We start from the raw sequence: 15,167 nt of genomic DNA on the forward strand, positions 1-15,167 counted from the left end.
AGATTAAATGTTTATAGACTCAAAGGTTTATGTCGAAAAGTGAAAACTATAACATTCTTTTAATATGGAATACAATGATGATGCACCAAAAATTGACATTTTATCTTTTGTCGGTAACCTTTCACCAAAATATTTGCTTGAAATGTAAAGAATGGAAAGATTAATGAGTAAAGTATTGAGCACTAGGTGAAGAGGACCTGATACTATTTTAAGAATAATAAACATAAAATGACCCTCTATCTTTAGCATAATGCAAACCACCGTTGGTTGCAAATGTTGACACGTGTGATTCAAGAGTCATATGAATAATATGCAAAAGTGACAGTACAACATTTTTAAATTTATAATGAATTATACTTGTTTTTTACTGAGCAGAAATGCCATATCCCTGGAGTTTTAATTTTACCAGACACGCAAACAAAACTTGGTATTTTGTTTTACAATTTTTTTCTATTTCATGTGTTATTAGACAAAACTACATCATTTTATGTCCTTTTTTTTGTTTCTCTGGGACCGTGAGAGAAAAGAAGAGAATGAAAATAAGTTGTAAAAGTTGATTTGTTTTGAGAATAGTGATTATAAAAGGGGGGAAAAATGAGTAAATGTCACTTCAAACATATGGTGGAAGATTGAAAAGGGTGATGAAGAAGATAATTCAGCATCCAACTCCACAGTATAAATAGACACATTGCTTTAATTCTTCTAATTTTTTGGTTTTATTTTATTTTTCCACTAAAACAAACAGTTGGGGAAATGCCGAAAGGAAAGAGTGAACAGTGATGAGGACAGCCAACCCTTTTTCTTTTCTTATTATTATTACTTAAATATCATGAGTTAAATAATAAAGTGTTAAAATATCTATAGTATTGATAAAATAGAAATTCTTCCTTTTAATTACAATTTCTTCTTCTTATTATTTTAATAAATTTTCCTTTAAACTCAAATAAATACTTATATTAATAAAGATATCTACATAATAAAGAATTATATACAATATTTAACTTTTGATCAGTGATACAAGGGCTTAAACTTTATTATAGAAATACTCATGTGTAATACATCTATTTGCAAAAAATAAAACACTTCTCAACTAATAATCTCCTAAATAAATATTCATCAATATAAAAAAGAGTTTATTCCTTATAAGTTTAAATAAAATTATCTTTAATATTTGATCGAGATGTCTCAAATATGGTTAAGAATATTTTAGACATACAATCGAGTAGTATACTAATTATAATTTTGTTCACCTTCATACTTAAAGTAAAAGTCACTTTAGTATGATTTTTAAAAAAAATAATACTTCAGTCAGACTAATTTAAGATTAACCATGATATATGTGTCAACATATCTACAGATAGACCAATATCAAATAAATGTACATATTTAATAATACTTATGACCTAAAAATACATTAACTTATTAACTTAAAAGGTAAAAAATATTTTAGAGATACCTTACACCTTTGACTACCAAAACCACCTTTTGACTACCAAAACCTATTCAAAATAAAGATCAATAAAATCTACAAAGTCAAGACTCCAATTACTAGATCTTTCTCACTTATATAAGGTCTTAGTCTTAATGAAAATTATATGACGTCATCCAAGTCTACTTAATGTAATTTTTAAACATTTATATTTAGTTTGAAAACTTGTACTATTAAGTGCATAATCAATTGATACGAGAACTAATATTTTTTGAATTTGAATGTTAAGCATAGAATTACATTAAAAATGTATCGTTCATAATAACTCATTCCAGTTTAATAAATGTCATACAAAAAAAAACTCGGATGCTTTGGAAATTAAACGTTTTAATAAAATTTTGGGCCTGGGATTAACCAAATGGGCTTTAAGACACTGATCCAAAGAAAGCCATGGTAGTTCCTAAAGCTCTCTCGAATTGGGTAATTTCTTTCAACACATCCTTACTTTTTCTTTCTGGTCCTCCATCATAAGTGTGATTTTTTTTTTAAATTATCTGTAGTTTGTAGGTAGAAAACTTTTTGAATTGTGTAATATGAAAATCAATTCTAAATTATAAAGGAAATTAAAGAATACAATTTTGAAATACTTAATCTGTAAATGCATTTTATATTATATAATTCAAGATTCTGAATTGCCGTAATATGAAACTATATTTCAAAGCATATAATATGTAATTCAAAGTAATACAAATATATTTTTAAATTGTATAATCCTGATATCTAAAATATATTTTTGTATTAAAAGTGTATTAATTATGCAATTTAGTGTAGAATGCATTTATAAATTTAGACATATATTTTGGAACGTCCAATTCAAAATATATTTTTAAATTCAACAAATTCGGAGGCAATTGCTTTCTGCACCATATATCCAATTTCAGTATATATAAAAAGACATTTTGGATCCTCTTTTCTGAAATATGCTTTTGATTTTTTTTCTCTGGAACAAATTTTTTGTATTGCGGATTTTTTTATTTAAAATGAGATTTTGATTTTTTTTCTAGATCTTTATTTCTGGAACACAATAATCTCTTTCAGGTCTACTTTTTAAAAATGTATTATTTCTAATTCTGACTTTTTACTTTTTAAATAGAAGGCATTTTTGGAAATTGAAAACTATGTAGGGTGGAGGTTAAAAAAATTGAGTGTAGGAAGAATTTGCCACCTTTTGATTGTGAGATCCAGTTCCATGAAAATAAGGTCCAAGTTTAAGATCCTTTGACACGGGCTCTTGCTTAAAGGCAATTTCTCTCCCCGCACCGTATCAATTCCAACATGCACCAAATTTACTATTGAAAATAACAAAAATGCCCTTATTTAATGATGAAAATAACCTTACATAAAAGGAGGGTGTAAATAAAAATTACTTCCAAAATATTTTATCCAGAAATATTTTGGATTTTGATTTCCAAAACACATTTAAATTCCAGAATTTTTTATCTAGAATGCATTTTTAATTTTGTTTTTCTGGATTTTTTTATCCAGAACGTATTTTGTTATTGTTGAATTATATTTACTATTCCAGATTTTCAAATCCAAAAATAAAGGTAATTTTGAAAATTTGAAAAAATAATAGGGTGCAGGTTAAAATTGATACGGTGCAGGAAGAAATTGCCTTGCTTAAACTATCAACAATAAATCGGGCCAATAAGAAGCCCAAAAGAAAGAAGAAAAGACCAGCCCGATATATAAGGATTTTGTGTGATCAGAGTAAAAAAGTCCTTAGATGATGATACTTAGTAGGGAAGTTGATTCTTAATATCAAACACTATGAATGAGACTCATTCCTAAAAATTCCTGTTCTTTCAATGGAGAATATTCCCTTCTCCAATTGGGAAATTACTATTATTGGCTTAAGAATATTGGTGCTCATGAAAGGATAGTGAAGATCATATTCAAGTTATGATAGACTACTATTGGGGTGTTGGATTCTGATTCATATTCATTTTCAGGAGTCAGAATTCAACATGTTCTATTTTTCATAAACCAAAATCTCTTCTCTTTTTCACTTTAGATTCCACTTTCACCTTTGAGAGAATTTGTTCACTCACTTGTATTAGTAGCACAAATAAAATGGTAACTTTAGGTTTCAAAATATCAGTTTCTCTAGAAAACTTTAAAATGGAAAGATTTGTGCTGAAATCTGAAAAAGAAAAACGGAATTTAACGGACAAATAAAGTAAATCCTTGAAAAAGTGTGCCAAACAAAAAGCTGTTTAAGTCAAATATTAACTTGATTAGCTACTTTCCCTTTTAAAATCTTGTTGGTTCGTTTTGGTAAACATTAACTATTTTTTCTGGTAAATTTTGAGGTACAAAACAAAAATGGTCGTTTATTACTATTGGCAAGTAAATGTCCACCAATTACATAACCAAATTGAAGCTCGTGAAAATTGGCTAAAGTTACCCTCACCAGAAAGCAGAAAAAGAGAAAAAGAACTCTGCAATCAAAAAGTTTGCAACCCTTGACTGAAATTTACAAGGCTATCAGCATCTTACACCCAAGTACAAAACACACCTAACAAGTTTCTTAGTAAAAATATTTGTTATTATCGAATGAGAGTTGGAACAAAAGAACAATTCGAGTTATTGTTTTTGAATTTTGTGTTTATTTATGCGATTGTGATGAAACTTTTTTATTGGATCAGATTAAAAAACTTAGTCATGTTTAGAAGTGTATTAGTTTTTGATTGTCGAGTAACCTCACTAATCCTGTTTAAACGTAATTGTCTTTATGATGTTGATTGTCATAATAATCAGGTTCCGAGACATGGTCTAAGTGGTGCTGGTAGTACCAATAAATTCGTAATTTGTTATAATTTTTTAGTCAATAAACAATCTAACTCAGTAACAATGATCTGAATAGTTTGCATGAAATATTGGGTTTTAATTTCAAAGCAATTATCGTAAAAGATATACTAATAGTAATGAAGATGAACTCTTTCTCTTGTATAAGGAGACCACAAATTAAGAAAACAAAATGTCTAACTACTTTGAGAAGAAAGTGTGTGGTGACACGAAGGGAATCTTACTGTGTGAAGCAATAATTTCACCTAGCCATCTTAGAATGAACATCCATATTCATATCAATTAGTGAATTGATTTGTGTCCAATGACCACTCTTTCTTAGTCCGAGAAATCTTTTGATTTGGTGGTTTGTCGGTGACACTTGCAAGTAATGTTTTAAAGAACGAATATTAACATGTAAGACAACATCAATAGCCTCAAATCATGCCTTTCCTCCAGATCTGCAGCACCTCAAATCGCTGCACATGTTTCCACTTTCCATCATTAGTCCAATCGATTCCCATGTTCAATACCCTTGCATTTTGCAATTCACACCTTCCATGCATAGCTTGTGATAACAAGATAAGTGTGTGCCAAATGTTTAATGATGTTACAGCTGAAAGGTTTATTTTATAGCTTTTAATTTGTTAATTTTGTTATCTAAATCAGAAATAAATATTATATAGAGTTAATATACTAATCAGTTTTCAAAAAATTTAGTTGGAATAAACTAATCATCTGGAAGGAATCATATTTAGTCTTTAAGTAGGGTGATGACTAGAAGAATAAAGGAAGAAGAAAGAATTTAGAAGGCTCTTTTTCAATGGAAAATTAATTTTTATTTTTTTTTAATTTGTAAAAATTGTATAGAATAGTATAAGTTTTATTTTGTATTTGTATTTGAGTCATTTTCTTGAGTTATGTATTGAGTCAATTATAATAGGATGTAAACCCTAAACCCTAAATTGATTAAAGAATTGTTGTTTAAATTTATGCCCATCTTATCTTCTTTACTCACTTTTTGCTAACACTAATTTTGTGATTAGCTTAAACTTATTAAGAGTTGACCAAACCTAATCTTCATTCTCCACTGCACCTTTAACTCACGGTTTTTTTTTTATCACCCATCTAAGCCACAAATTCCCTCTACATTCCGCACCCAAAAATCAAAACCAAAAGAACAAGGCAATGCAATATTTCATGCAAATCCCATTAGAGAAAGTACTAAGCTCAAATAATAGCAAGGAAATTTTGCATTGAGAGTCTAGTTTCATGTTTACCATGTATTTTTTTATTATATATACCAGTGGTGAGAATCCATGACTCAACCTCCAATTATGGATATAGGAGGTCTTTTACTTATATATTGTTCATCTCTTCAATCTCCACTCCTAACTTTATATTTCAGTTCCTCAGAGTTTTATATCAGCCTTGTGATGACATACTCTATTTCACCATGTTATAGCTTCTTACTGTGCATCAGTTAAATGATACTAAACTCTATATTCATTAGCATGAGATCTCAACATGTCCTCATGGCTATTAATTCCTATATACTCTCAGATTCACTATGGTCTGGTATTGCAATAATTCCTCTATCACCATTTCCACTTTCATATGATTCTATGTTTTTCTTTGTCATCATTTCCAATATATTTTCTGAATAATAATTGCGCCATGACCTCACCTTAGGTTTATATCTAGTTTAAAAGGAAAATGTGTTAGACTGCTCATTTAGTAAATAGACCGTGGATATTCTATTTCACCCATTTACTGACAAAATTTAATATAAGAAACAATATAATGCAAAAATGTAAAAATTTATTGATGAATTAATGGCTATTGAAAAATAACATAATACACACTTAGAGAGTGTTACTTTTTGTGTATTGACTTGCCAACAAAACGAAGAACACAGGATGCAGAAAGATGAGAATCCCGAATCAACGTAGTTCTCATTAGCTTCAATCTGCAGCCGAAAGAACACGAAACATTAATTAATTCAAAAGTCGGTAGAAAAGGTAGTTATCCGCGGTTGACAAATCTTCTTGCTTTACCAAATGAACTTACAAATAAGAAAAAGCTTTGTACTATATTTAGCACTACAATATAAAATTGTATCCAACCCAATCATATGAAAATGAATCAATTACAAAACACATTAGTATATGCTAAGTCTTATATCACTGTAAAAGAAGATCACGATGCATTAAGAACAACTCCATAATTGTAGGTTTTGTCATGGTAAATGTTTGATGAACTTCAAGAAAATATATAATTCAAATAAGTGTGGTTCTCTGATTTTCACTGTCTTCGTGGCAGATTATTTGAAAGATACTAACTAATATATCCTTGGATATATTAGCACAAAGAACTTCATCATCATTGTGGAGAAAAAAAAATTAGTAAAAGGACGGTGTGGAACATGAAATTGAATTATCACAATGCATTATAGTGTTTATTCGTCCCAACCAAAGTCATCACAGGAAAATTTATCTTAAAGAATCATGAAGGAATGGTAATTATAATACGACATTTGGAGGATTAACACCCGGTCAAGATCGACCAATACAACTAAAATGGTTAATCCAAATAATAAAATATTAACAAGATTAATTAGTGATTATTAAACATTACATATATTTTTAATTATGATGTAAAACTTTAATTTAGTCTAATAATAAATGACTCACGATAATCATATGAATAAATACAAATTTCATAATAAGTAGGTTATCATCTAATATTAATAACAAATGTTTTGTCTTTTGCAGAGATTGAGAAGTTCACTCCTCGTGGAGAAGCATGAGAACATTTCTACAGAAAAAAAAATTTCTATCGACCGATGAAGAAGTAACGAGAAGTAAGAAAATAGTTCTTTTCCATGTTCGTGAACAATAATAAATAGGATAATAGGATAGCAGTGTAGACAATAATGGTGAGTTCTATTTTCTAGCCAAGAAAGGAAATCCACTGATTTCAACTTCTGGTCATCATTTATCCAAATTGATAATTTTCTGTTTGTGTTGAAACATATAGATAATCATCCATGAACGGTAGTTAGTGTCACATAAAGACTACAGTATAGATTACGAAGGACTTTGGCAGCTACGTCAGTGATTAAACGTGAATTCCTATTTGAAAATTTGAAAAAAAAAAGAGCTACTTTGGAGAAAATATATATACGTTTCCGTTGCGTTGGTAGTGACAGTTTATTCGATGGCGACGCAATACACTGGCGATATACACAGATACTTTTTGTCCACAAAAATAACATGTATCTTTACGAAAAGACAGTGTCGTACTAACAGTAGTCGCATATAACTGTCAACAACAGAAACAATCGGTTTGAAAAATTTAACGTATATGGTTGAGTTGATTTATGGGGTTGGTGTGGGTATAATATAATAAGAATGTAGTAATTAACAGGATAGTTATGGTTTTGTTTAATGATGTGGATCGGTGGAAGACAAAGACATTTAAAGTTTTGTAATTTAACGAAAAAGGAGTGTGTTTGACGAGAAGGGTAGTAGGCATAGGGACATGAATTGGAGAGACAGGTATCTGAAATGAAGCAAGAAGTGAGAGTGAGAGAGGGAAAGCATAAAGAAAAAAACAAGAGAAAAGATTTATGGAGGAATTTGGGGATTGATTTGGATGAGATGGTGGAAACGGAAATGACTGGTCATCACCTCACCCAACAGACAGAAAGCAAAGCCAGCACAGCTGTTTTACTATTTTTGTTTTTCATATTCATTTTTCTTCCATAAAGCGATGCCCCCAGAATCTTCTCACAAATCTTTCACACTCACCATGCTACACTCAACAAATAAATACCACCCTCTTCCACAACCACCAACAACAACGCAAACCAAACCAAACAAAACCTTAAAACTTAAAACTACCCAGTTGCTAAAAATGGTGCGTGTCAAAGAAGCTCATGTTGTCACGCCGTCAGAGCCCACACCCAACACTGTTCTCGCACTCTCAGCACTCGACTCCCAACTATTCCTGCGCTTCACAATCGAGTATCTCTTTGTTTACAGGCCCGGCCCGGGCCTGGACCGCTCTTCAACCGCCGCTCGTTTAAAAACCGCATTAGCTAAAGCGCTTGTTCCTTATTATCCATTTGCTGGAAGAGTCCGGGCCCAGGCCGAAGGGCTGGGCCTCGAGGTGGTGTGTCGGGCCCAGGGTGCTGTCTTCATCGAAGCCTCTTCCGAACGTTTCAGCGTCACTGATTTCCAAAAGGCCCCCAAAACAGTGGCCCAATGGAGAAAGCTCTTGTCGCTCTACGTCACTGACGTCCTCAAAGGCTCGCCGATTCTCGTCGTCCAGCTGACTTGGCTCGCCGACGGGGCCGCCGCCGTCGGCGTCGGAATCAACCACTGCATCTGCGACGGCATCGGCAGCGCTGAGTTTCTTAACTATTTCTCCGATTTGGCCTCGGAGAAATGTCAGAGTCTGGGTGCGAGTGCGAGTGTGGATCCGAAACCGGTTTGGGATCGACATCTTCTGAATCCGGATAACAGAAGCGAGGCGAATCCAGCCATGCATGGTGAGTTTGGTGGAGTTCCTGATTTGTGCGGGTTCATGAACCGTGTGACGAGCAGGTTGAAACCTACTTGCATTGTGTTGGACGAGAGACGGATCGAGGCGCTGAAGCGCGCGTGCGGAGGAGTGTCGTGCACGTCCTTCGAGGTGGTGGCCGCGCACGTGTGGAGGAGCTGGGCTCGGGCGTTGGGGTTTCCGAAGAACCAGACGCTGAAGCTTTTGTTCAGCGTGAACGTGCGGAAGCGCGTGAAGCCGGGTTTGCCGGAGGGGTATTACGGGAACGCGTTTGTGTTGGGGTGCGCGCAGAGCAGCGCGTGGGAGTTGGGGGAGAGAGGGGTGGCTTACGTGCGCGGTGTGGTGAAGCGTGCGAAGGAGAGGGTGGACAGCGAGCACGTGCGGAGGGTCGTTGAGTTGGTGTCCGAGTCAAGGGCGAGTCCTGACTCGGTGGGGGTGTTGATTCTGTCGCAGTGGTCGAGGTTGGGTTTGGAGAGGGTTGAACTCGGAATGGGAAAGCCTCTGCATGTGGGACCCATTTGCTGCGATAGGTACTGTTTGTTTCTTCCGGTGACCGGTGAACGGCACAGTGTGAAGGTCATGGTGGCTGTTCCCACCGCCGCCGTGGACAATTTCCATCGCTTCCTCCGGGAATCCAATTCATGACCCAACCACAACCTCTTCCTTAGTTACGTTGACCTCTGTAATTATTCTGTTTTAGAAAAATAAATGTTTTAAATTTTCCTCTTCTGAATAAAATCTTTTATTAAAAGGGATTAATTATTTAAGTATTGTATAATTCTAAGAATTTGAGATTAAGGAATAATTAGTTATATATATGTATGATTGTTTGTGGGTCTTATCAATGAATGAGATGAGTGAATGAAAGTATTTATGGTTTTGGAATTGAAATTTATTTGATGCCATTCCCACTTTCTGAAACTGATCCCTTAACTTTTGAGATCATGTTATGACTGTTTGATGATCTAGTCACATAAAAATCTTGCACCCTTTATATCAATTCACCACAGCTTCACACCTGTGTAAAAGACAAACACAGGATTAGGATTAACAACTGGATTCAACCCTATCTCTCTATTCCTATTCAACACTTTCTTTTTCTCAAGTTTAGTCTTTCCATTTTTTAATTATTACAATTAGTCATTTCGCCACGTTTTATTAATATACAATTCTGATATCATTATCTTTTTTGCTTAAATGATTATAAGTTTGAAACGAATTTGGTAAAAAAAAAGAAGACTCATAGCTCAAAATTTCAATAAATAAATTTAAGTATTTTGTAGCTTTGCAATCCATCTATCTTTAAATTTGCTTTGAAGAAGAGCCACTTTGGTTTCTGATGTTTAACACAGATATTGTTGTTTTTAACAAATTGAGAGACACTACCAAGATGTTTTTTTAATTGTAGGTATTACAGTAAATGAAGATGAATATTCCTTGTCTGATGTGATGCTTTAATGTGGCGTACGTAATCGCACGTAATCGTAATGAAGAAAAAGAGGTTTTGATGAACCCTAATTGTAGAGAAAAATAAATATAAAAGAAACTTTTATTCACTTGTATGTTAGAGGGTAAAATACATGGTGTATATATAAGAAAAATATTAAGACCTAGTTGAAACTGAAAAAAAAAGTTGGATCAAACAAACAAAGTCCAATAATTTAAAATAGAAAATTAAATATATTAAAAGTAGGGATATGTAGAAGTTTGTGAACAGAAATTTGTGTGGAAGAATATGTAGCAGAAGCAATATGTTTAATGAACAACCTCTACTATTATTACCTATCTTCCTTATGTGTGATCCATTATAGTTTGATTTGGTAGAGAAGTGTGTAATATGATGTGTAATGTGATGTGAAACACTAGTTATGGACACTAGAGTGGTCATGCACACTTGAAGGACTTTGAAGAATAGATGGTTCATTTTCATCAAAAAAAACTGAAGAAGAAACAAGAGACGTATTAGCACTCGTTGTGTTTTTATTTTAGAATCATACATGTGCCATCAATCAACAACACTGCCTTGAAGTAACAGTAACAGAGGTGATAAAACTATCATAATCCTCTAATAAGTCATTGAATGGCATCTATATGATCATTAGGTATGAGAGGAAAATCTAGGTAGATTAACACAAATTTCTTCACAATTTTTTTTTATGTCAAGAAGATATGCAATGATGGTGCTATCCTTTTTGGTTGATGAAGTTGGAGTTTGAACTTCTTAACCTTAATTTGTGAGCTCTAAGTTTTTTCTGTACAAAAGAATCTATACAAACCATCTTGTTGAGGATAAAAGTAGACATAAAAACTACCAATAAGGTCATGATTAATTGATGTTATTGCTAAAACAGTAAATACTCAATTATGTAAGCATGGTGAAAAGTATTATCAGATGTATTGAATTTTCGAGAAATTTAAATTTATCAAATAAATGAGAAGATTTAAGCACTTGTTGTTTTCAAATTAAAAAATTATCATCCTCATGTTTGTGGTTGATAGAAGTAGTAAATATATAAAAAAAAACATAAGATGTTGAAGAATTCTTTTTAATGTTTAACGCATAAAGTCATGAAAAGAAAGAAGTTCTATAAAAAGAAAGAAGTTCTTGATACCATGTGAAGAAACGTGAAACAAAAGAAAGAAAGAAAAAAATCAAAATCATATAATTATATATAACAAAAGGAAAGAACTGATAAACAAAGCATGTATATAACATGTGAAATTATGATTTGGAAGAAAGGAAAATTTGATATATATTTTTTTAGTTTGAGTGAAATATGATATTTTAATTAATATGTTTTGACTAGAGGATGAATTGAAATGGTTTTAATGGGTTGGAATTATAAAACTTTGAAAGAAAAAAGAAAGGAAGATGAAGACACTTTGATCGTTTTTAATTAAAAACTGAGTGAGTGAAATATACACAAGACTTGAACAAATTGAAGGATTTCACATTGATTATAATTGATCAACATAAAAGTAATTTTTTCAACATCTGTATAAGGTGTTATATGTAAAAGATTAGGATTATAATCAACCAATGTTAATTTCTGTTAATAAAAGACATGTTACTATTTGTTTCTCTTTCCTTCTATTTTGACCAAGATTATCCATTATTAATTGATTTTTACCCATCAAATCATTCAAGACCTAGGTATGGGCAAGTAATTATAATGTTTTTGCAATTATGAGAGTATGTCTAAGCAATATTAAACCCCCACCAATATATAAAATCATTTTTTTCTAACATCATCTCATGGAGCCATGATAGGAATTAAAAGACAATGTTTCTGAAAAGAAAAACATTCTGTACATAAAGATGATTTAATGTTTATTTGTTTAGGGCATTTGATATTATTTTATTTTTTTAAGATAGTTTTTAATTGAGTTAGCTATTAATATTTTTAAGTGTGTTAATTTTTGTAAGATCTGATTTATTACTGTTAGTAGCTTTATTATTTAATCAAATAAGCAACAGGATTCAGTAGTTTTATTTTTCTAAACATTTTTATTTTATTACAATGGTCTTCCATATTTTTGTTCGATTTCAATTTTTAGTCTAATTTGCAAATGGAGTGGTTTTTATAATATTAAAATTTGATTTCTTTTGTCGCTGTAAGAATTTTTTTATAATTTAATAAAATAAAATAATGAAAAAAATAACAAAATGAAAAGACCAAATAACTTGACCTGGAAGTATTCTAAAGTTGTGGACAACTGCTAAGTATTCGGACTTTAATAAGTTTGAAAAATAATATTATTAAAATTAATTATCGAGATATTGTTTTTTTAAAATTTAGTATTTTTTTTTATAACATCAAATTTAATATATAAATTATTTTTAATTTTTAATTCATAATGATGATGTAGCATGATGTAAGACTATTTGAACGTATTAAAATATAATTAATTTTTATATTTTAATTGGAGGGTTGTGAATTGTGATTATGATGGTTGTTATCTGTAAGAAAAATTGGTGTTTTACTTTATAACTGATACCATAAACCTGAAAAGTTGTGTATAAAATTTTGCATAAAAAGTGGATTATGTCTATTGGATTTTTAAGAAGATATGCATGACATATGGTATAGAATTGATTGAAAAAAAAAAATTGGAAAAGCATATTCGGAAACTTTTAAAAGAAGTTGATGCATCCATACACAAACCTGGTATGCAGACAAAATAGTACTGGTGGCGTCATTAATTAATGCACAACACATCTTCTCACATACTTTATAAATTACATTAATCATTTGACTTTCTATGTAATCATCTCTACTATACTTCAATAACTGCAACCACAATAATATAATATATGATTATATATATAATGGCCAAATGGGTACCAAAAATATACACCTTTTTTGAATTCCATTTCATGTTACACTAAATAATCCTTCTGGTGCTTCAAGATAAGATTGGAAGGAATCTTGGACTAAAATAATATCAACCAAAATTAAATGGCTACCAACAAATTAACTAACATAAACAAATTTTAATATGAACAACTTTGATATCAATAATTAGTATGTCATTCAAGCTTGAATATTGTGACGGTTGATAGTTCATCAAAAGACAAATCACAGTTCATATAAAATAAATATGATCATCATTAGTGTTTCAAAAATTTGAAACAAGTCAATCACATGTTATTAACAAAAATACTATTATGTTGAAGCGCCAAAATGTTCTTACAACTTATCTAAAAACGAATATTTTCTATCGAGCTACTCCTATCTTCTCTTCAGCTTTAGTTGCCTTCCTTTAAGATCTGAGAAGGTGGAATATCTGTAATGATACTCCGACGCTCAAGTCACATGAAGTACGTTCAATTGGTTCAATCTAGAGTTCAAAAGTCATTTACCTTTCACCGCTCTTATTTATACTTTTCTGTTGGGCCTTATTCAGTCAGAAGAATTAGCGTAAGTTCACTGAACATTTAATTACTACGTTTTGTAATCTTTAATTAGGATTAATGCTATTAACTTGTGATTTAACATTCTAATTGTTGTTTTTTTTATCGTTAGACCGTCATGACTGATCGATTATTCGGCCAACCTTTCAATTTACTGGTAGAAAAAAACTCATAATTAACAACCATATCTTCTATAACCAAAAAAGAAAAGAAGATACTATTATATATATACAAGTAAACCTAATTCTCACCATAGCTAAGTAAATACATCCTAAACCTTTTCATGAATTAAGGGTTGAAATTTTCATATTTTAATATTTTGTTCATATTTGTAATGCTAAAAAAGAGAAGGGTGGAATCTATAGATGAGTAGTGTGTGTATTGAAATGAAAGAAAGGTAATGGAATGGTACGTGATGGTGGTTTGTCTACTGTGACAGAATTCACAGTACAATGAAAGAGGTTGTTGTTGGTAGTGCAATGGTGTGTAGTGTGTAGGTATAGAGCCTACATTTTGTACATCAATGGACAATTAGGAGGGAAAGCACTTTGTTGCTTCTGCTGGTGTTAAAATGGAAGAAGCCTTTGTCTCTTATTGGGTCAATACCATAGTACACCATTATTATATTTTTTACAAATTTAAAGTAATATTCAGTCACAGATGAATCTTTCTGTGCTGGGCCTGCAGGATGATGCATTTTCTATCATGTACCTTCTTCCCTGCTCAAGATTTTGTGGGATTTTGGTGTATTTCCAAAATGGGACAAAATAATTGTTCCTCCAATTCAAAAACATCAAAAGGGTTCCTTACAACTTAGAAGTGACCTGCTTGGACTCTAGCTGTAGGTGTAGCAGCACCATGATCAATCAAATGAAACCCCATTACCTTCTTAATGATCACAAAGCAAATAAACTAATAGATTAAGTGTGGTACCAAAAAAATTTAATAGTCATGCAATTTGACTACATTTAATGTGACTCTTTTTTAATGGGTTGGAATCAAGAGAATGGTTGTTTTTCTTCTTGGTCAGTCTATTTTTCTTTCCTTCCACTCAAATGATCTCTTCGTGCTCCTCTCGCTTCTCGTCTCTGTGAATTCTGAGTTCAGATGGTACCTGCAAAAGACATTCTGACATTCAGGTGTTCGACACTCGTGCTATTAGTATTGAATGATGATGTACCTGATTCTTGGAATTTGTGTCTATTTATATGATTATCATGGATCCTTCGTTATTAAGCTAGTTTAACATTTTGAATCATGATTAAGAGTGTTTTACCTGATGTTTAATCATTAATTAATGTCATTAATGATTCCAGTTGTATCGATCAACCTTAATCGGGTATTGGGCCTTTAGTGTCTTACTCTTACTATCATCCATGTCGCTTATAAAAGATTTAAGTTTCTCCTTAG

General features: G+C 31.7%; 1 protein-coding gene across 1 annotated transcript; it reads left to right on the forward strand.

The window, feature by feature from the left end:
* Window positions 1-7,703: 7,703 nt before the first annotated feature.
* On the forward strand, window positions 7,704-9,733 carry LOC137815088 (alcohol acyltransferase 9). Its single transcript, XM_068618123.2, has one exon. It carries the CDS (start codon window positions 8,051-8,053, stop codon window positions 9,485-9,487), a length of 1,437 nt encoding a protein of 478 aa, XP_068474224.2. The 5' UTR covers window positions 7,704-8,050; the 3' UTR covers window positions 9,488-9,733.
* Window positions 9,734-15,167: the final 5,434 nt, after the last annotated feature.

Source organism: Phaseolus vulgaris, chromosome 1 (assembly GCF_051622355.1).
Source record: "Phaseolus vulgaris cultivar YP4 chromosome 1, ASM5162235v1, whole genome shotgun sequence".
Taxonomy (NCBI): Eukaryota; Viridiplantae; Streptophyta; class Magnoliopsida; order Fabales; family Fabaceae; genus Phaseolus; species Phaseolus vulgaris.

What these genes read in the sequence shown, in the direction of transcription:
- LOC137815088 (XM_068618123.2), top strand. Translation starts at nt 8,051, where the DNA reads ATGCCCCCAGAATCTTCTCACAAATCTTTCACACTCACCATGCTACAC.